Consider the following 22,989-nt stretch of genomic DNA (forward strand, 5'->3'; position numbering starts at 1 on the left):
AAGCTGCTTAGTGGACTTAAAAACATTAATCAAGACACACAACTTTTTATTAAAACAAAAATATTTATTCAAGCTGTAAATGCTATGCAGTATTTAGTTACTGGATGGGTTTAATATAAACATCTACTGCATAATCTTGGTTCCTTAGGAATCCTTGTATTGTATCTGAAACATTGCCCTGTTGCTGTACAGATCTCTTACAAGAAAACTTGAAAATTTTTTTTTTAAAGATGTCAACAATTTCAGAACAAGAAGAAATACCAGTAAAGAAAATTCTGTAATTTTGGAGCAAGGTGTGCTCATTCAGCAAAATGTAGGTTGAGCTCCTCCTGCACCCCTTTTGGAGAGAGTTTGTATAACAGCTATGACAACCTCTATGTTAAACAGAAAAATCAGATGCAAATCCTTCCATGTCTGGCTAAAAATTTAAGAGTTAGATAGTATAATTTCTCAGCAGTACAAATGAAAGGTGAGGGAACTGACTTTTGCATTAGAACACACTGTAATTCTTGTTTAGCTGTTGAGGCATGACCCCACAGAAAAATATGTTGCTTAAAAACAGCTTTTGCATTTGAATGACATTGAGCAGCGAATACTGTAAACAGAGAAGGCCTGTCCAAATTAAAGTTCTTTACTGAATGACTGGCTGGGAAAAGCTCCACCAGATGAGAAATGCTTTTTGAGGTTTTACTGGCCTTACATTTAGCTATTGGTATTTTTGTCACTTCGTTCAAAGCCCTACAACACGGGCTTGACAATTATGAAATGACACAGTGTGAGCACAAGCCAGTTAGAGCTGAATATTTAAGTCCTTTTCAGAGTCAACAAAACAATGAGAAGTGGCCAACGCAGCTGCCCCATCTTAGAGTGGTGAGTGACAAACACCACCTTTTCACAGACTGGCTGAGTGCTTCAGAGGGGTAAGTAGAGAAAGCAGCAGAACACAGACAACGTGGTCTAACAGGAAATGTACAATCTTTCTTACATTTCATTTACACAAATTTACAGCTTTGCAATTTAAATGGCTCTATAATTATGCAAGTGCTTTTTCAAAAATAAACATATACCAACTCAATGATATTTACACTTTGCAACCTGCTTCAGAATCAGCACGACTTTGCTATAAAGTGAAACTTCAGTGCACTGAAAGTGCAACTTGCCCTTTAGAGTTAACTTTTCTTCCCATGCAAAACCTCAGCACTGCTCCACTGAGCTTCAGATGGCCTCACTTCCAACTTCTTTTTAATCACTCATCATAATGCAACGACAACAAGAACTTGTCCACATCCATTCCTGCTGGAAAAGAATTTGGGAGCTTCTTTTTCTGTAGGAGAGGAAAGTAACAACTGTGTTAAATACAAAAGACCTGGGGGAACTGAAGAGTCTGCAAGCATTCTTTTCTTCCTCATCCATCCATCCACCCATCCATCCACCCACCCACCTTTTATCTGTTCCCACCCACCTTTTATCTGTTCCCAAATCTGCCCCAGAACTCAGACACTGCCATGTGCCCTTCACATATGCCCCCCTCCATAGAATGGAGCATTTTCCAGTCTCAGTGTTTCAGGAACATGCTAAAGCTAAGTATGGGAATTACAAAGTTATACACCCATTTGGTTATTTACATCCAAAGACACCCTTTTGTGTCTCATACCTTGGCTATCTGCCTTTAAATCCTCAAGTCAAAAGCACAGTGCTGCACACTACAGAGACTGGGAGTATCACTAATGGTACTAAACAAGGATGCAAGAGCAGCCTGAATTCTAGTAAGGCCTACTTTCAGTTTGGCTTAATTCCTACATTCCAACTAAAAACTTGGAATTTAGAAACTCATTCACATTTTAGGAGAAATAATGTAATTGTCATTGATGCCTATTTAGAGAGTTAGTAGGAGTTACTTGTGTGTATCTGAAGACCAAACCCATCTTAAGAAAGCTTCAGAGTACGCTCAAGAGGCCAAGTTGGAAAAACTGGCTAATCTCAATAGGATGTCAGGGATTTGCACGAGCATCTCTGAACCGTTCCATTACAAATAGTATAGACGAAGATACCTAATACATATTTAGAATTTTAATGAGAAGAAGCAGATGTTTGTACTTGCCTTGATTTTCTTTTTTTTGCATGGTGTCGGAGAGCTCTGAAGCTCTTTTCTATTTGCAGAACGGGAATTTCTGTCCCCCTCATTTAAGTCCTCCGGTTTCCTTTTCTTTACGGTGCTCCTCAGAGCCCTGAACTGCTGGGTGTTGTCCTTGAGGGGGGTAGCAGTGCTAGTCCTTGCGATGGCGGCCCGCGACAGGATCATGAGGGTGTGGGCGGCCATGCTGACGCTGTTCTCGCTGCCCGTCTCGCTGGCGGGGCTGCAGGCGGGCAGGTCCGGCGTGGCGGGGGGCACCATGATGCGGGGCGTGCCGCTCTCCTCGGTGAAGCGCCGGCAGGTCGGGGTGCGGACGCTGTCCGTGGTGTCCTCCGTGTGCCTGTCCCCAACTCCAGACGGCGTCCGGGGCACCGGCAGCTCTCCGTTCTCAACGGTCTTCGCAGCGGGGCTTTGCCACTGGATGTCCTGCAGCATCTCCACACACTGCTTACCGAACGGGCTGGACAGGCCCAGGCCCTGGCCGGAAGCTTTAGCAGCTTCTCGCTTGGGCTCCTTCGAGGACAAAGAAACAGACACCGATGATTTGCCGCTGCCAGCCCCATTTGACAGCGAACCCTGCTTTTTGTTCAGCTCTTGTACCGAAGCAACTGTCTTCTCGTTCCATAAGGCAACGCTTTGTTGTCCATTTGAGAGTTTGGCAGTGTCCTGGTTCTTCTGCTTTTCATCAGTATCCCTTTGTAGCTCATTTTCTTTGTTCGCTGTTGTCTTGTGGAAGGGATCTAATGAAAGCCCAGCAGTTGCCACCTTCCGCTCGGGCTGTGGCTCCTTTGCAGATGCGCCTCTGTTGCTACCAACTTCTGGCCTACACAGAATTCTGGGCAACGTTTTGTCTTTGTCTCTCTTTGGTACCTGTGCCTTAGCAGAGGAGGATGCAGAGTCAACAGCAAATAAAGGGTTTTCGTTTCTTTCTTTCTGGGAAGAACTCTTAGGAGGCTGAATTTGGGTGCTTCCACCTGGAGTGGGTAGGACGTTATCAAAGCAAAGCACTCTCCTGTGACTCTCACTCTGTCTTGAATTTGAGCTTGTGCTCTCTGCTGGTGCAACAGGTAAGTTCTCTTCCACTTTCTTTCCTGGCTCTGCACTGGTAAGCTTGTCATAATTTCCAGCCCTGAAAATGAGATGAAAACATTTCACTGACATGTTTCTTCTTACTAGGCAAGTTAAGTTCAGCTGGCTGGAAGTCCCCACCCATCCCTCTATAAAGCTCTCTCCATCCTAAATACGAGTATTTTATCAACACATAAAGACCAAGAGTAAGGAATGGTAACTGCCAAAAGCTCAGAGAAGGCTTTCTTGGCAAAAAGGTAAGAAACAGAGTCTGCACACTGAACAATTAGAGAGACTGGGGCTCTTCAGCCTGGGAAGAGAGATCACTGAGGGGAAACGCAACAGAGCTCTGAAGAAAGGTCACAATGACACCATCTGCTGCACCTTCCAGTAGAAAAACTAAAGGCATGAAGTAACACTGGTATTAGGTTCAAAACACAACAAGGAGGTCTAGACACTATATGTAACTAAACCTGGGAACTTTTTTACCTTGGGATATTTGTGGATGCTGGTAGCTTACCTGACTTTAAAAAGAAACTGAGTGCATTCATGACAGGACAGTCCCTCCCAGAATACTAATGGCTCTGGAATCCTTGGAGCTGAAATTCCTAAGAGGCTGCCAGAATACATTGGACAATGTAATCACATGTGTGCCTTGTACTCTTCCCTATAAACTTGCTGTGCATGGTGGGACACTGAGCAGGACTAAAAGCTTCTGGTGGGCATCAGAACAACAACATCCAAACTCCCTGGGGTGTGGTCTCCACCTGACAACCAGTCCCATCATGTGAAAAAGCCACCACTGCGCTGTGGAAAGAAAAATGCTTCTGCTCTGTCAGCTCATGCCACTGTTCTGTCTGTGCCCTCTGGCTTATGTTGCATTTCCAAGAGAAGCTCTGGCATCACTCATCTATGCTGGTAAGGCTCTCTCCCTGCACATAAACATCTGTGATTTCTAAAGAGGAAAAGTCGAGTTTTTGGGATGCTAACTTGATACCTTTGAAATGGTAGAAAAGGTCTGAGTGGTAGCATCTTGTTTTATTTCCATGAAATTTGAGATCAGACAGAGGATAGAAAGTGTAAATAAGAAATTACATGTCTTTGCAGGGAAGATTTTGCTCTCTTTGCCATGCAAAACACACATCTAGAGATCAATGAAAGATAACAGAAAGCTGAATTATTGAAATGCTATTGTCTAAATCTTGCTTCTGTGTTTTTTAAAAAAATCAGTACATTTTGTGTGCATGTATATGGTATAACTTGATGTATGGTTGGGATTTTCTAATAAGTTGACTTTAATGGTCCTGTTTTATCTCCACTTTTCCAACATTTTAGTGAGCTCTAAATAGGTAGGGTTTTTTTTAAAGTATGTGCTAGTTTTCTACTAAAAGATCATTTCACCTCTTATATTTAAATTGAACTTCTGATCTCCTCCTACACTCTTTTGCTCATTCCAACATCCTCTTCTTTCATAAGTCCATTAATGGTGAGGAGAGTTACTACTGCAGCCTTGCTTCCTTCTCTCATTTGCCCATCAGAAAAATAGAACCTACCCCAAGAAATTAAGTAATGCTCATCAACATAAAGTTAGCATGCTGTTGTCCTCACCATCCTTTTCACTCATGTGAAAAGAAAAAACAAAGATTTTAGTCATTTAAATCTACCAGTAAATGTTTAAATCTACCAGTAAATGTATCAGGCAATTCTCCTAGCTTAGACTCCGCTCAAACAATTTTTATTTGATAATTGAGACAGGAGACAATGAAGACAAGGCCATACAGAATTAATATAGCAACAAGTGACAAGACAATTCTAGCACAGGCTGCACCAGCCCCAACACACATCTGTATCAATACTCCTAGCAGACAGGCAGCAGGAAAGAGGGTACTGCTTATGCCACCACTAAAAAAGCTCCTCTCTTCAACAGAACTGGATGAAGAAATTCACAACAGGAAAAAGAAAGCAAATTTCAATACTTAGCACTACTGACCTCTGTGTTCGAGGATTTGCATGGTTCAAAGGCTCAGCTACATTTGGTACCAGTTTTCCTGGAACAACAGATGAAGTATTATTGAATAACAGGTAAATAATTTGACAGTTTTAGTACAATGACATTTCACCTGACAGAGGACCAATAAAGAAAAACCCAGCAACAAACTCCACAGTATATCGTAACTTTAAACTTTACTAATTAGTAGACTAGCAAAGGTCCCCAACTAAGAACAAAGAAGCAGCTTGCTGTCTACACTTAGATAATACACAGCCCTGGCAAGCACAAACAAACTACCCTGAACTTAAAAATGCACAGTGGGGATTTCCAGGTAGAAGGAAATTAACTCAGGGAACTCTCAGCTATCCATCAGCAAACCAGAATAAAAGCTACTATACAATCCTAGATTTTATCTTAATTTGAGATTTCATTCTATTTTCATTTTTATGTGCAAGCCTACTCTTTTTTAAAAAGGCAGGCAGGGTAAAACACAAGTTGTCCTTATAATTCAACATTTCTATTTTCAATTATTTTTCTTTACCCCTTCCCAACACTGAGACAGGAACATAACTCCAGTCTTGTTACAATTATCAATTTAAAGAAGCAAGGTCTTAATGAAAAGCATATACAGAAGCATATGCCTGAAAGGGCAAAAGGAAAACAAATAGTAGAGTGCATTTTTTATATAAACATCCAAAACTTCTAATAAATATTTTCCCCTAATAAATTTTTAGAACTGCTGACTCTTCTAATATCTTCAATAATACGTGGCTTGGTTCCAATGGCAGCAGTAAACTACTTAAAACCAGTAAGATGAAAAATAACCAGAAACATAAAGTAAACTTCTAAAACTTCCTGAGAGCCTTGAAATATTACATTTTGGAAATAAGCTTGATGCAAAAACTGGAATTATGTTACATGCTGGAAGTTCTTTGTAAACTGACCAAACAAGAGTCACTAACTGCAGGAACAGACCTCTCTCAAGACAGCCCAGCAGTTGCCAGGAATAGAAGCAGAGATATTTATAAAACTTTTTTTACTTAGAACTGACTTGTCTTTAGAACCCTCTGCTTTTCTTCTGCCCCTCTCAAGAACGCAAGGCAGGCACCTGTAGTATTCCTGTTTCTTGCACCAGGAATCTTCTGTGATTTGGGAGGGATGGGAAGCTTTGGGACACTTCCGTTGCACACTGGATTAGCCACAGGCATGTGAAGAACCTTGAAAGAATCAAAATATTCTATTATAATTTACCAAAGCACTTCTTACCACTCCAGCTTTAATCCTTAAAACCTTTACTTGTGATGTGCTACCTGGCAGGCAGGTGCTGAGAACGTATTTCCATTCTGTCCTACTACGGAGAGAGGTATCATTCCCACCATTCCTTGCAAAACTGGCTGCACTGGAGATGCAATTATAATGGCAGAACCTAAAAAATACCAAAGTGTTAAGATTGTACAGAAACTAAAAATACTTCAGTGAAAAGAAAAGCTTCTTAAAATAATGTGTGGTCAAAACCTGTGGCAAGAAAAGCTCTGGATTTTTAGAAAAACTTCCCTGTTCTTTCCTATAGATCACTACTAGAAAACAGGGTAAGCACCGGTTTTTTATTTTTAGTTTATAAGGAATTCTTTAGTTAAAGCCTGTTTACCTTTGTAAGAGGTAACTCAAAATAAAGTATGATAAACCTATATTAACATTTAAACTTTAAATTAAAATGATTTATAAAAACCAGTAAAAGTAACAAAAACCATCTTATTTAGCTGCCAGATATATAGGAATTATAAAATATGGAAACTATCCTAGCACATTAACTGAAAAGTGGAAGAATATTTTCAAAAGTGAAAGGAAACTGTTCCTCTCTCTATGACAAAAGCATTGAAGGTAAGAGTTGCATAAAGAAATTCAATGGCAGAAAAGGCTGTCACCCTAAGACCTTGCATGTACTGGTCTCTGACCTCAACGAAATGACTACACACAGAAATTCAAAGGTAACTGCAAAGAAGTTTATAGTTTTTGAAAGAAATCTAAATGTGATGATTACAGCTGGTTTAAGACTGTTTTTTTCATTTCAAAAAGCACTCAAGATTTTTATTGCTGTAGTAATAAAAATGCTTGTACAGATTTTAAATCATGGAAAGAAAAAATGTTACACTTTCATATTTACTTAAATGTACTTCTAATGCAGACTAGGTTTTGAAATATGAAACAAAACCAAGAAAGTGACTTGGGAAGGACTAGGTATATCTACCCAGTTATCTACACTAAATATTGATACCTCTAACACAAAGCATTCCATTTACAACAGGAATCTTATTAAAATAAAAACCTGTTTTATTCAGGCAAAGTAATGGAATCCTTTCCAGTGTAAACCAAATTATGCTTCCTACATCTAATGCTGCTAAAATTATATCAGTTAAGCTTCTGAAATACGAGGCTTTTTTTTCATTCAAAGCAGCCTGATCAATAACTTCTTGTAGTATTATTTCATTTCTATTAGCAACTAATATATTAAAAAAACCCCTAACTCCTGGATAGTTTCAAGTGGCAGACAGAGCAGTTTAAAAACTGTTTTACTTTTGATGTTTACTTAGTGGAAAAACAAAAATAACAAGACCACCATACAAACACCACATTTTCAGTACTTTTCTAATAATGAGATTACCCTGTGGGAAGTTTGGAGAGACAGTCTGGTTTGCTGGAAATGTATTGCTGGATCTGGGAGGAGTCCGCAACTGTTGTACAGCTGGAGCTTGGGAAGCCAGTGGCATAGAACTGCCAGGCAATACAACTACATTTGATGGTGTTACAGCTGCACCCAAGGTTGCTGGATCAGTCATACACGTGGCTATGTAAAGGTTACTTGAATTCCCAAAAGCTGTGCTTGTGGCTGGCATCAACTGTATAAATCCCCCTTCGTTGGAAAGATGAGTTGAACTTGCAACTGAAAAACCAGTGCAGTCTTCATTCTGAGGGTTAACCGAGGTGACCACAGGATCCTTAGGTCTAAGAACAAGCAGATTCTGCTCTGCCAGAGCTGAATCCACATTTTTTTCTGTGTCTTCTGAAGTCAGACATTTGGGCAGGCCTGTGGTTTTGGTTGGGGATTTGGCTGGAGATGACAGTATTATAGTAGGCAAATTTTCTCCTGTGATGCTGGAAACAGCGTTATTTAACTCTGTGTCTGATGTAATAAACGGATCATCACTGATGATGATCTTGAGGGACATTATATTAGAAGGATCAACATCCATTGGTTGACTGCTAGAAGATACACTGCTTATACTTTTGGCCTCAGTACCTGACTCCTCTGCTGAGGATGCAGTTTCAGGGAGAGGAGAGTGGCATATTTCAGACGTAGTAAGATTGTTTTCAGTGGATACTACAGAAATGTCTGTACATGCATTATTACCAGATGAGAAATATAAATTATCAGTATCTACTTTTGTAGAAGATGAAGGTTCTTGCATCTCCCCTTGTGTACCCTCTGTATTTGGCAGTTCTGAAGGGAGGTTAAAATCTTTCTTACAAGGCTTATCAAGTGTATGCTGATCATTTGAGTAAGTTTTGTTAGACGTATCAACAACTTCAAGCTGCAACTCTGTTTTGTCAAGATCCGTGATATCCACCACAGATTCCGCAGCACAGTCTGCCTGTGTGCTCTGGTCCTGATGGTTAGAGGGGTGGCTGGAGTTCTCCTCTGAAATGCCAGGCAAGGCAGCTGGATCACTGGTTACAGTCTGTTCTTTTCCTGCATCTACCAATGGGCTAGAAGTGGATGAGTTGTTTTTTCTCAGCAGTGCACTGTGGCCAGGGCTCCCATCAGAAGGGCTTCCAGGAAGTCTTTTTTCAGACAGTGATGTATCTGGTGATAATGGACATTTACTTTCTGAATCAGTTTTGTTTGCATCAACTATAGTATCCTCTGCCACTGAAATCAAAGGAATCTGTGGAGTACCAGAATGAACATATTCTAAATTAGGACTGCTTTGAGAACTATCACTCGGTGGGCCTTTTTCAATTTCCATAGCACTCTCACTTTCAGATAATAATGTAGATGACTCTTTTGTAACATAAGTGTCTGCACACTGTTCATTACATTTGCTATCAGAACTTGGTCTCTTGTTAGGTTCAGTCAAATCAGAGACCGAGTCAAAAGCAATTTCAAGCTCTCTAATATGTTCAGGGGTAATGGCTGTAAGTTCTTCAGTCTGCTTCCTTGGTCTACAGTTTCCATGCAGCTGCTCACTGGCTGGATTTTTCTTAGCCATATCATCATCATTAATGCTGGTCTTCAAGGCACATGATGCTTCTCCTAACTGAAAGCCTTTACAGGATAGTGGTTCTCTAGAATTATCACCTGTAAAAGATAGAATATACCAGTTCACCATAGTTATTAGAATGGATGATCCTTTTAGAGCATTTTAGAAATAACTATCAGTTCAATGGAAAGCTATTTCCCATGAAACTAAGTTGGAATAATGTTACTCATCCTTACATTCAAGTTGAGTGGAATATATATAAAAAATATACATACACTAGATAATCTGGAAAATCAGTTTGTACATTACTAATAAGTACACAGATAACATGTAAATATCTCAGGTCACTACATCAGATTTCCAGAAGCACACTGGTATGTGCTTTTAAGTACACTGATGGGATTACTGTTAAATTTAATAGATTGAAACTTTGTAACAGGTCAGGTGTATCTGTATGTTCACACAACATAAATGTCCACATGGATATTACCAGTGAAAAAATAAAATTCTGAAACGTACAAATTGCCTGAAAATATTTTCACAATGAAAAGTAAACAGAGAAATCTTAGAGAGAAAAAAACCCCCATACATCTGTTAGTTTCTTCTGTTCCTAAAGAACTTTCAAATGTTTCCAGGCTATCCTCAGCCACCAGGATTTCGTTCTCTACTCCATTCCGACCAGTAATACCAGCAGGTAAGTTCTTGTTTACCTTGCTCTTTCCTATTTTCAAAACAAAGCATGAAAAATGGTTAAACATGTAATTTTCCACATATTTGTCATGACTACCTTTTAAATGAACAACAGTGTAAAGATCTCCTTATGGTTCATGTGAGGATACCCCTGAAAATTTTACAACAGCAAACAAGTATAAACTATCATCCTTCAGAGCTACAGTGTCTTAAAAAACAGCAATAAAACAATCACTGAGCCAGCACAAACCCAGAATATCAGCCACAGGAAAATGCTGTCCTTTATAGCTGTGTATAAATGTATCTAAGAATCTGATCCTGTATTAAGGCATACCAATGTAATTTCTCTTGCAAGAGGCCTGCTGAATTTCTTTGCTTTGTCAAGCAATGCTTGGGAAAGCTCATCATTCAGGATGCTTTACAGTAACAGTACAACTGAGTACAATGTAGCCTACCATAATCAAACCAGTCAAACAGAGCCTGGAAAGCTGGATCTGATTCTGTCTGCTCCAGAATGTCCTGGATAGCCTCTTCTGACATATGAATTTCACCCTGAGAAAAGACATGATATATAGAACTGTTAGTTACTTCCATAACTTAAAAAGAAAAATAGACAAGAAGCGTTTTCTTTTCAGATTGTTTTTAGTTATATAACTTCTGCTTGGCACAGAAACAAAGACACTAATGCTAGGAACATTTCTGCTACAAATTTAAAAAATTCTAGTGATTGAAGTTAAAGAAATAAGGTTCTCCAAAACCCAAATGTGTCTGTCATACATCACCCCCACCATGTGTGTACTGGAGTATTCTCCACATAACAGCCAGTAGTAACCAAAAAGGAGGACTACATCTCAGGCTGCACTGGAAGCTTATGCATGTGATACGGATGCTGTGAGCCTGTACAAGCAAACCACTGGACAGGTTTTAAAAAAAATCCCCAAATTAATCCTGATTTCTTAGGTTTGAATATATTATATATCTAGAAGCCAATACTAAGTAAATAGAAGTTTCATTCCATATACCCATTTAATGTTCTATAATATAGCCTCCAACTACTTCTTTGAGGAAGGCATTTTGGAAAGCACAGCTACATGGGACAGTGCTCTAAGGTTCCTGGTTCTTGTTCTGTGGCAGCCCAGGAATAAAATGAGTTATCTGGTACATACTCAAGTGATTAAATACAAAGTTTCTCCTGCCTCTGGAGACCCTCTAAGCACTCTCTAACCTTTGATACATATCTCCACCTTTTTTGATATATATCTCCACCTTTAAGGATGGATATTCCATGTTATATCCTTGATTCTGTCTCAGCAACTCCAACCAAACCAAGAAGCTGCTTTATTTCTGCTCAGAAGAATGGAATACAGCTTTTTAGCTCTGTATTTTGACAACTGACCTAAAATCACCAAGCAACAGAAGAACAGCAATTATAAACCAGACACCTCTACTTCATGAACAGGGAGCTGCCTCTACTCTCCTGTCTTTCTCACAAAGGCTGTGGAATTTCCCTCATTAAAAGTCCTTTCTAATTCAGTGATTGCCAGCTTGAGACTTATAGAAAAATGAAGGGAGAACACTATAATTATGTTTAGTTTGTAGAAGCAGAACACACATTTCCTCCAAAAGCAAGAAAATACTAAGTTTGAAGAAAAAGCATCATCATTTAGGCTCAAAAATATTTTCTCTTGCTACACTAAATGATCCATGCTTATCTTGGAGCAAATCACAAAATCAGATCAGATTAAATGTATTTGGAGACAGCAAGGTATTTTAAATTCTTTTTTCTTCTCTAAGGTTGTTGATTAGATCCCCAGTCAGAAGCTAGTAGCCAATTACTGATACGAAAGACAGAGTGAGAGGCAGGCAGTTCTTAAATCCAGTCTTAGTGTAGGGTTATCAGCTAATTAGTGCCAGAAGCAATCCCACTCTCTTGGCTTTGACCGTGCTGCATGCTGCATTCTGCCTTGGACAGGCACTGGGAATGAATTCAGAATGCTACACTGGCACAAAACAAGCTCCTGCAGAACAGCAGTGTCCTGTCAGCTCAGCTCCTTGAACCTGCCCTGCACCACACAAGGTCAGAGTTCACACCTCTGCAGGGGGAGCTGCAAAGCTGCCCCTGCACAGACGGGAGCATCAGGGAGGCTCAGCTGTGCTGGCAAACAGAAGCCAAAAAGAAAGGATAGGAAGAGGAAAGAATATCCTCAGATGTCAGAGGTTCAGCACAGGTCCATCATTCTCACATGCCTGGTCCTTAAAGCAATGTGAACAGGGCAATCTACACGTACCTGAAGTCCAAGTATTTCATCAATTGAAGTCTCCTGTTCTGTGGGACCACTGTCTGTCTGTTTAGGGGCCTGAGCAACACTGCCATCACTGCAACACATACATCATTAGTTCAAGAGTCAAAAATAAATCAAATGGGAATACATATTAAGTTTAGAGGTTCCTTTTATTACCTCCCCAGGATTTTGTTAATGTTTTCAGCGAGCTTCTCCTGAAGAGATTTGTTGCTCAGGATTTTTTCTCTGGCATTTTCAATAACCAGTTGCTGGAAAACAGAAGTGGTCAGGATGTTTTTAACATCACTAGAAAAGGAGCATGAATTTCTGACTAACCAGTAAAAAATAATTTAAATATCAACTCAAAGAGAGAAGACTTCTATAAGAGAGAGTCATTTGTGACTGCATTACATTGCTACAAAAATCAACCCAAAACATTCCTGTACTTCTACTCTCCTAAAGGACAGCAAGGCTTATTGTGCCTTCTGGATTCCATTCTCTGAAGAATTACTGTGTTCTGACAGCCTACAGGTATCTTAGTGAAGCAAATAAACCAAGAAAAACAAAACCCTACATTGCCATGTCCACTTTATGAATTTAGTACACACAAGAGCTAGTCAAATACAAACCAGTACATTTATCTTCTAAAGAAGAAAGAACAGGAAGAACAACATGTTAATGACTAGTTCTCTTGAGTTTGACTTTGTTTCTTAAGTGTAAATACCTTCTGTAGGCATATACTCACTGGGAAGTTACCATCAATTAATTCTTCTAGGGGCTCACTTTCTTTTTCTACTACTGCTTCTTCAGAGTCTTGAGAACTTCTAGCTGCTGAAAGAGGTCCAGATGTTGCAATACTTTTCCTCTTCTGACATTCACTGAAACATTCCAGGAAATTTATGACACAGTTTATGAGAAAATTGTAAACAGTAGACCTAATAGTCAGAAAATCAAGTGCTTTTCTTTCTTTTTAGCAAAAGATCTTAATCACCAGAAAATTAACTACATATTGAAAATGCAGCAAAAAAATGTAGTAAAAACCTGTGTTATTATCTCTTATGCATCTATTGTGTCTGTCTTTACAGAAGTTCTAAATTTAGAGATTGTAGGTAAACAGCTCAATGGCAAACTGAATTCCATGCTCACTATTCAGCATTTACTGCCCCTCCACATGTTACTCTAACTGGTGGTACCAGTTAATGGATCCTAATTAACTGCAACTCACAATCAGATTTGGGCATTACCACTGAAAACAAAGACTTCTCAAGGAGCACTTATTTTCAAAGAAGAAAGCAAATCTTAAGTTCTGTAAGAATTTAGTTGATAAATAGGAAAAGTAATGTTTTTATAGGAGACAGTGTAGGCTCTTCTGAAGACATCTATCCGCAGGGGCACTAAAATTACATTAAAAAAAATCAAGACAGATTAGGAAAGACTTGGGGAAAAACAGACATTTGAATCAGAGACTAAAAAATGCAAAGCTAGTATAGTATAAAAGAAGTTTTTCACACAACTTCTAGTGCAAATATTATTTTTCTGATTAAATTCATTCAACTCAATAGTTTTACAAAGTTAAATGCACATTTTTATCAATATTAAGAATTTTCATAATTGAAAAGGACATTTTAGGAGGAATACCAAGTCTCAGGTCCAAGATTATTTGCCTAACAGTGGAGTAAAGACAGAGTGTACACAAAGAAGCATGAGTAGCCTCCTATCAGTCTATTGTTAAGCTCTTTGACTTCCCTTTCTCTGTGAAACAACAAACACTGGCCCCCCTCAGCAGATCTTATATTTGAAACACTCCACCACTGAAGAAAATTTTCACTGAAGGTTAAAACAGTCTGAAACACTGTCTAATTTCTAAACAATTAAACAAAAAAAACAACCACCCAAAACCAAACCCACATCCCTGTTTACCTTTTTCGCCTTCCTGGAGAAAGCAAGTTTGAATGAAGCTTTCGTTCTTGTGATGCTGGAACTTGAATGTGTATGAGACCTGCTTTATAGAAGGAAAAAACCAAACAAAAATAGAAGTCATGATGCCAATACCTTTTCCAGGGACACTGTTAAAGCACTACAAGATCTACACATTGCTTACTATGTTCTAATCAATTCCTGGAAAGTCATACAAAAGAATTTGGTATTAGCATGGAAATGAGGACCAGTCCTTTTAAACATACCCTGAAATAGACATCCACTTAATGTGGATTATCCCTATCTGATGAAACAAGTTATTTGGGTAAGGATGAGAGCACAGAACAGAACATCCACAAATTAATGCACTTCTGATTTCTGAACTCACATTGGCAAGCAAGTATGCAAGAGCCAACTCTCTTTTGGGCACTTATTTTCTTTTAATCACCTGAATCAGTCTGGACAGCTGGGGAACAATGCATGAATTTTCTGAAACTTTTTGGTGGAAAATGATTAGCCCTGATTTTAGAAAACTTCCATTGATAACCATAGATTTTTCACAGAAAAATAAGGTTTAAAATTTTTGCAACTTACTGTTGATCTTGTTTTCTTGAGCTTGTGACTGGTTCACAAACAGTGTACTCAGTCTTGTCTGTGGCATGCTTTGATTGATTGTTGGCCTGTGAATTACTTGAGGAAGTACAACAGAAGAAGAGGAATTCTGTTGCCCTGACTGATGGGCTACTGACAACAGTCCTGAGTTTGCAGGAGCTGACTGCTGAAGCATTCTCTGCCTTTTCATTTCTACAATTCCACTTCTTGTACGTACTGGAAATAAAGACAAGATGAAGACATATGATAAAGGAACTTTTAAAAATTGCTGATATTCATATAAAATCTGCTTTAAAAAATTTAAACAATGGAACACTACCCAATCCAGTGAATCTCAAATACGGCAACAATCACAATCTGTACCTCACACTCTCTTTTCTTATACAGTAAAAATACTACAGAGAAAAACTCATTTTTAAGTAAAACAATTTTTCTTTGTTGACAGCTCATTTTCAGCTTTTGTAATGAAAGAAACAACTTTAGGTACAACAAGCGTGTTTTTGTATTTTGGTGGATATATGTTTGTATATATATATAACAAATGCTACAAGACTGTAATATGTTTTTATGTTCCCCTTCTACAGAAATCCAACCGCATTATAATTAGACCCACTACATTTTTAGTTCATCTATGAACCACAAATTAAGTCAGCAGCTTCAGGAGTAAAACAGCAGTTTTTAAACCTTTTAACCATGCAAACTTCCAAAAAAAGGTTTTTTTCAGCAGAGAAAATGCTATAATAGAGAATTTATGCCCCTTGCAAAAAGCTCAGCTTTTCTTATTTTCCTATCCTGATCATTACAGCATTTCACAGACCTCAATGAAGACAAGACAACAGACATGCATTACTGATGGCTGCAGAAGGCCCCTATTTTTTGCCAAAACAGGAAATTTTAACATAAAACCTACTGATCCCATGGAATTGAGTCAATTACTTACTCCTCTGATTAGAAGAAAATCTGAAATCTGAATTCTGCATGCTCCTAAAAAATAAAGGAAGTGGCAGAAATTAATGGAGCATAATGGAAGCACTCAGCTACACAGTGTGGCACTACCTATCACATGGGTAATGTCACTCTGATCCTAACCACACATTCTTTCAGAAAAATCCATTGATTGCTCTTTTTATTCTTTCCAACAATCGTCACAGATCCTTCAAATGAAGCTTACTGTTTCATTTTTGATCAAGTAAGCACAAAGATATCAGATTCTAAATGAGTCATAGTATATTGTTTTATTACAGGAAGATCACATGCTCACACTAATGCCCTTCTTATTCGCTAGCCCCTCCTTAAAATCTTTAAATGTCTGCTCAACTATCAACTCTAACATACCCATCTTTTTCGCTGTCTCTCAAAGGAAACAGAGGGCTAAACCATTCTCACACAATGATAAGGGGAGTTGGTCAACATAGGGACTCATTCTTAGAATGAAATAGTACTTTCTTGATTTCAAAACTACATTACCTGATCTGAGAAAGTGTATAGTCTAATTTTTTCCACAGAGATGACATCATTGCTGGAACTTCATTTGTCGTTTCTGAAATGAACCATAAAAACAAATTGATGCCCAAAACTGACATATATTGAGAGAAAAGTAAAATCACAAACAAAATAATTATGGAGTGTTTAAGGCATCATCTAACTTTAGATGCCCAGCTGCCTTCTTAATATTCTATTAGTTGGAGAGCCCTAACTCCTTCGAATTTAAAGCATTTAATTTAATTTAAAGCACTTAATTTAAAGCATTTTGATTGATATGGATGCAGTTCTGGTTTAGAAGCCTAGATGAAACTGAATTTATGACTAAAATTCTTGGTGGAATTTGCACATGGTGTTGACTCCTCAGCAAACACATGCTAACCTAACCCATGCTAACCCCCCCAACTCACTTCTGGAAATGGCATTCATATTCCTTAGTGACTTTTGTGCCTTTGAAAATCACAACCTGGCAGACAGGCCTTTAAAAGTAATAGCTTATTTTATGATATTACCCAATCAGGTAAAAACATTTGGTCTTTCTGAAGCACAGAACATTCAAAGTGTGATGGAAAAGATAAGTAAACAGTTCAATTTACTAAGTTTTTCAAGATGCCAAGTATAAAGCATTTTGAAGGAAGTACGTCTGTGTCTTAATTACCATTTCTGTCAAACCTAGTTTGAAAGGAAAACAAATGTTCAGAAATGTTCCATATATGGTTTTTAATACCAAGCACCATTAAAATATGATTATACAACAGATATCAAAAACCTGTAAGATTTGGAAACATTCAGAAGCTTGATAACTAATTTCAAAACCAACAAATGCTCTAGCTCTGCCTACAGTATTCATACAAAATAATTAGTGGTTTTGAAACTATTTTAGTTAGTCTTAAAAATGAGACAAGAAATATTTCATACCACAAGACTCCTCCTGATTATTTCATGGAATCATAGAATACCTTAGGTTGGAAGGGATCCATAAGGATCATTGAGCCCAACTCCCTGTTCCTCACTGGGCTACCTAACTCTTAAATCATGGGACTAAAAGCATTGTCCAGATTCTCCTTGAACTCTGAGAGGGCTCAGCGCCATGACCACTTCCCTGGGTAGCCTGTTCCAGTGACTGACCACCCTCTCAGTGAAGAGCCTTTTCCTAAGATCCAATCTGAACTTCCCCTGACACAGCATTTCATTTTTCTTGCATTCTGTTGCTGGTCACCAGAGAGATAAGCACACCCTGCCTCCATTGATAGTATAAACAATAAACAGTATAATTTCACAAGCATAAACCCATACATTTTGCACATTTTATTATCTCTCTATGCTTTTAAGATAGAAAAATGCTCACATTTGAAGTGAAAATATATGCTGGCATATGCAAACTAACAGAATCAATTACTTTTGCTCACTACATGTCATGGCTGTTGGCTGTGTGATTTGGTAACCTTCAAATTGCAGCCTAAATGGAGGATTACTCTAAGACCATACACCTCTTTCTCAAGGAGTTCACAGATAAATAAAAATAAAACAACACCTCATTCTGAAGGCTTACCTTTTGTTTTCATGGCTACGTATTCGTTAAGAATAGTTGTCAAGTTTTTTCCGCACAGCGACTGGAAAAAAAAAACCAACTGATCTTAGAATCTTCACTAAAAACTTCTGCTTCATCTGCTGTAGCACATCATAGTTAAGGAGCTCTTTAGCACTCTGCACCATGCTGACCCTCAGTACAAGGGACTGTACTTGGTAGAGAGCAATCAAAATGTGAAGTACTCTATCTCAAGGCATAACACTGGTAGTTAGAGCTGTCTGACATTCACTCACCTTTTTTTATTATGGAATAAAACCATGAAAATTAGATGATGAACAGCATGATGCTCATTAGTCTGTTACTGATGAGCAGTAACAGACATGAGTATGTATCATGCTGGAAAACAACATGTACTAAGATGAAAATGTGAAGGAACCTCTGTCTGAAGCAAAATTTTTAACAGTCACACAGAATTAACCTTCTTATCATGTTTACCTGTAATTTTAGGTGACACGAAGATAATTAAAATGTTAAAGTTACCACTATCATGTACCTTCCTCTCTTGTTTACTAGGGGGAACTCTACAAGACATGACATATATAGCCCTTTATTGCAAGTATTTGAGCTGCAGCAAGAATTTTGTCTTAGATACTATGATATCACTTTTATGTGAATAATAGGAAAAGTTTCTACTGAGAAAAGGATGATTATAAAAAAGCTTTATTAGTCTGGATAATCTATTTACATTTAGGTTTTACAATTTTTGCAGGACATTGCTTGGTTCTCAACTCCCTACCAACAAAGTACAGATGACTAAACACTTGTAAATAAAATAAATTCAATAGTTTGTTTTGAATAGGTGCATCAAGAGAGTGCACCTTGGATCTCAGAAAAGACTTCTGTGAATTTTGAATACTGTGGACAAAGTCCCAGACCATGAAATTACTAATATACTAGAAGAATGAAACAGAAAACATAAAGAGGACATACACATAAACACTAAATGTTTGATACACAGCAATACCTAAACCCTGTAATTTGCACAGTATAGTAAAAATCCTGTTTTGTATATTTGTTTAAAATGCAAACTATCTAATTATTCTCTAGCTCTACACACGTATCTACAGATGTGGCTGCACACTATTTATGCACACCCAAAATTCTGCCTTTCACTCAGAACAATGGAGATGATACTGAACAGAGAGGAGGCCTAACACAGTTTTTGTCAATAAAATTTGGCAGACTCAGACAAATCTGAGGTGCCTTACCTAAATATTTACAATGTACCTGAAAAGGAACATTATTGGCTGCCATGTCTAAAAAAGAAAAGTGATCTTCAGTAAATTACAAAAGCAGCCCTAAAATCAATAAAACCCTTCCATATATCAACCTCAAAACTTTAATGCAGATAAGCATAATATGCTGAAACCAATTGGCAAATTCAATTTGCATATTTCACACTTAAATGCTTCTTAGTAAGCTTAAATACTAGAAAACAAATAACTGCTAATATCATAGGATGAAAAACACTAAACAAATCAAATATCAAACAGTTTAAGCAACATTTGAGAATTAATTGTTACACTGAGAAATCCCCAATATTGTTTTCCATGGATGCAAGACAATGTAACTTTCTCCTTTGCAAATACAAACTCACCAGCAAGCAGGCTGGAATAAAACCATCTTCTGTACAGTGCTCTGCATATTCTTTCAAATCTGAGCTTTCCAGAATAAATTGATGGCAGGTAGCTTGAAGATTTTCCTGTTGCAAATAGCCTGCAACAAATCAGATGGAAAATTTTGCTATTTCATTCATTACTTTTGCTCAATAGGTATCAAAGCTGCATACAGTGTTGGAGAAACAGATAAAAATTTCTATGTAAGAAAAGTAAAGTTACGTTATTTTGAAAATACATAAGTTCCTACCAGATATTTAACAGTTAAAATCCAGAAGAACAAAAAATATAGATTGGAATTACACTGTATTTACAAAATGTTCAAGACTGAAAGTGAGGCAATATGAACAAATTTTGGTTTATCTTTAGTACACACAAGAAAAAAAGTTCTTAGCTCAGAAGGCTGACAAACAAACCTTCATATGGGGTTTGAATCACCCTATTTGATAGTTTAATGGAAATCTACAATATTTTTTTAATAAAATGCATTGCTATGTAAGAGTAATTCTCCACATATTGTACTGTTTCAAAATAGGTAAAGCCTGTACAGCTGCTGCAACAGTGAATAAGATTTATTAAAAATATTGGCATTGTAGAAAAATTAATAACACAAAAAGGTTTTTCCCTCCTCACATACAGTTATTTTCTTTTAGGATAGATGTACTAGATGCATATTGTGCTCTCTACACCCCAAGAATCAGTAGTTATCATCACAGAAAATGTACTGACAAAGTTTTCTTTTCTAAAATTCTGTTCCTCATCAAATACATTTTGCTTTAATCAAACTTTTTACCCTGCTTTAATCTTCAAACACTTCAAACACTAAAAGATAGAAATGGACCAATCTGAGTAAAGGATTCTAGAACAAAGAACCACAAAGAAAATGTTTCTTCTTTCTTGCTCTTAGCAGAGCTTAGCATGGAATGTTTTAAGGGTAAGATAAAACATGTGCCAAGTTAAACAATGCAGGATATATACATTATCTATTTCAATGGACCCCCAAAATGGTCTACCTCAGTTCATGAAGAAAAATGCACCCTTTAAGTTTAAAAGAAAACAAATATCTTTCAGCAGATCTGAGCACAGCTGAAGAAAACAAATCATATTTCCAGTATGCAAGCCTTGTTCATGTCTTCAACAAGTAGGCAAACTAGAAAATTAAACACAGCCTGGGAACAACCACTGTGAATTTAATCACAGTGTATGAGCAGGCCTATCTGACAGAAAACATTAGCAGAGCCTATGGAAAGGAAAGGAATATCCTATTTAGTTTTTAACTTTTCAATTACATTTTTCCAGAAAAATCTCAAGCCACAGGTGGCTAAACATGTATTTCTCATAAACACAATGATATCTCACCGTTGTCCAGGCTGGAAGATGGGGTATTAGGCTCGGTGGAGCTCTGATGTGTGCTGGTATGACTGCTCTTACAATCAAACTGACCTGAACATCTACACAAAAAGTTGCAATTTTTCTTTCTTGAACGTGCTACTACAGTATCACAAGGGATGACTGAATGCTTGAGTACGGGCACGTTTTACATACACCATACACGTTTTACATTTCCTGGTAATAAAGCATTCCAAAGGCTAAAATAACTGTGCAGCTGGCCCAAAGTGCTTGTGCACACACTGTATAATGACATAGGAGTATGTGGTCCCTAAGGTTGCCAAAATCAAATTAAAAGCACAAGAGGCGATGTATGTTTTGAACGTATGGAAATTATTCCATATTTTGTTCTACCTTAAGAAATGTCTAACCCATAGTACACATTCACTCTATCAAATAGGAAAAAATACATGTTCTTATGCATTTTCCTCTGTGTGAGCTCAGCTTATCATTTTAGTTTTGTTTCTTTAACAAATATTCATCAACCTTCACAGCACCAGAAAGATTTTGGGGGAGAAAGATGGAAGAGATGCACTGGGAAGTCTGTTTACCCACTGAAATTCAGAAATGCCTCACAGAAGAGGAATCCCTATTAGAGGACAGAAATGGTTACAAGGAATATCCTGTTCTACAACCTTAGGTTGTTCAGAGGTTTTCCAGACATGATGCATGCTCCACGCCATAAAAGACACAAGATATGATGGATCATTCTCAGCACACAGGATGTTGCCAAGGCTCTGTACTAAATCTCCAAGTCTCAGGTAAGCACACAGATAAGCATTCTACCTGGAAATCTGTAACTTCCCCAACCTTGTTTGGAAGAGTGCAATGAGAAATCTCGTTGGTATGAATTCAAATCTTTTACAATCCATAGAGCTTCTAAAAATCCTGCTACTTCACAGTAATAAAAAACCTGCATCTCTTACTAGCCTTTTTTCTCAAGACAGTAGCAAGCAACATTTCAGGTAGTATTTAAAAATAAATTGTGCTGGGGGAACACTGAAGAAGAGATTCAGCTTTAATGGCTTTGAATTTAAAAAAACTGAACAACTGAAAACTGAATCTTGCAGGGCAAGCTGCCAGAAAATCTTGGCAACCTGTGCCAATAGGTATTTACTATGTGCGGGACTGGAATATGTGGGTCATATTTTTGCTTACCATCGATTTGCTCTCACCTTTGTTAGGATCTAAATAATCCAAAGCTTTAAGTAATTTTAAAAATTCACTGTCTGCTGCCAGCGACCTGAACATACTTATGCTGCCCTTTCCACAGACTCTGATCACGCCTGAACTTTTAGTGCACCTTTAAAGGTGAGCAAAACACGGCCGGGAAGAAAAACCATCTGACCCTTAACGCAGCCTTCCCTGGGATTTCAGGTCACCCTTGGACTCCTCCTGTAACCAGGAACTGTTTAAGCACGGCGCAGCAGCTCTCAGACCGCAGGTGGGCACTGGAGACCACCACGGTTCCTTGGATCCCTGAAGAACCCGAGCCCAAGGCACGGCCGGGGAGCGGCCTGGTCCCTCAGGACTCGAATCCCTCAGGAGCGAGCTGCGTTCGCTCTCCGCAGAGGCCGGGCCGGAGAGCGGCGGGGGCCAGCCCAGGGACCGTCCAGTGTAAACCCCGGCAGTGACAATCCCAGCCTGGGGGGACCAAGAGGCGCAGCCGAGGCTCAAGGGCGAAGCCGGCTGCGTCCCGCCGCGCCTCGGGCGGCTGACAATGCCCGGCAGAGTCCTCCCGGCGCGGCCGGTGGTCCGCGCCTCACCCGTGCATCCCTCCGTCCCTCCCGGCTCACTCACCCAGCACCAGCCGGGCCACGTCGGACGGCAGCAGCATGGCCCGAGGCGGAGCGGGGCACGGGCGGGCGCAGCTCCCCGAGCGCAGCCGGCCGCCCCGCCACCCAGGCGAAGGCGCGGAAACTCCGCCAGCCAGCGCCGCGCCCGGCCCCTTCCGCCGGA

The 22,989-nt window shown here is 38.8% G+C and overlaps 1 protein-coding gene across 3 annotated transcripts; it reads right to left on the bottom strand.

Moving 5' to 3' along the window:
- Window positions 1-43: 43 nt before the first annotated feature.
- Window positions 44-22,973, bottom strand: LOC132323446 (protein NPAT). 3 transcript variants are annotated; one of them, XM_059838658.1, is made up of 18 exons: window positions 22,831-22,973; window positions 19,623-19,741; window positions 17,987-18,047; window positions 16,420-16,492; window positions 15,893-15,936; window positions 14,935-15,168; window positions 14,344-14,422; window positions 13,169-13,301; window positions 12,601-12,692; window positions 12,430-12,517; window positions 10,597-10,693; window positions 10,041-10,172; window positions 7,855-9,549; window positions 6,503-6,618; window positions 6,244-6,409; window positions 5,193-5,250; window positions 2,102-3,263; window positions 44-1,324 (listed from the first exon to the last, which is right to left on the bottom strand). In XM_059838658.1, the coding sequence occupies exons 1-18, from the start codon at window positions 22,865-22,867 to the stop codon at window positions 1,247-1,249; spliced, it is 4,464 nt and encodes a 1,487-aa protein (XP_059694641.1). In that variant the 5' UTR covers window positions 22,868-22,973; the 3' UTR covers window positions 44-1,246. The 3 variants fall into 3 exon arrangements, with proteins under 3 accessions (XP_059694641.1, XP_059694642.1, XP_059694640.1); XM_059838659.1 differs by having other exon boundaries at window positions 6,301-6,409; window positions 14,344-14,425; XM_059838657.1 differs by having other exon boundaries at window positions 14,344-14,425.
- Between the last annotated feature and the right edge of the window lie 16 nt (window positions 22,974-22,989).

This window comes from Haemorhous mexicanus, chromosome 2 (assembly GCF_027477595.1).
Source record: "Haemorhous mexicanus isolate bHaeMex1 chromosome 2, bHaeMex1.pri, whole genome shotgun sequence".
Taxonomy (NCBI): domain Eukaryota; kingdom Metazoa; phylum Chordata; class Aves; order Passeriformes; family Fringillidae; genus Haemorhous; species Haemorhous mexicanus.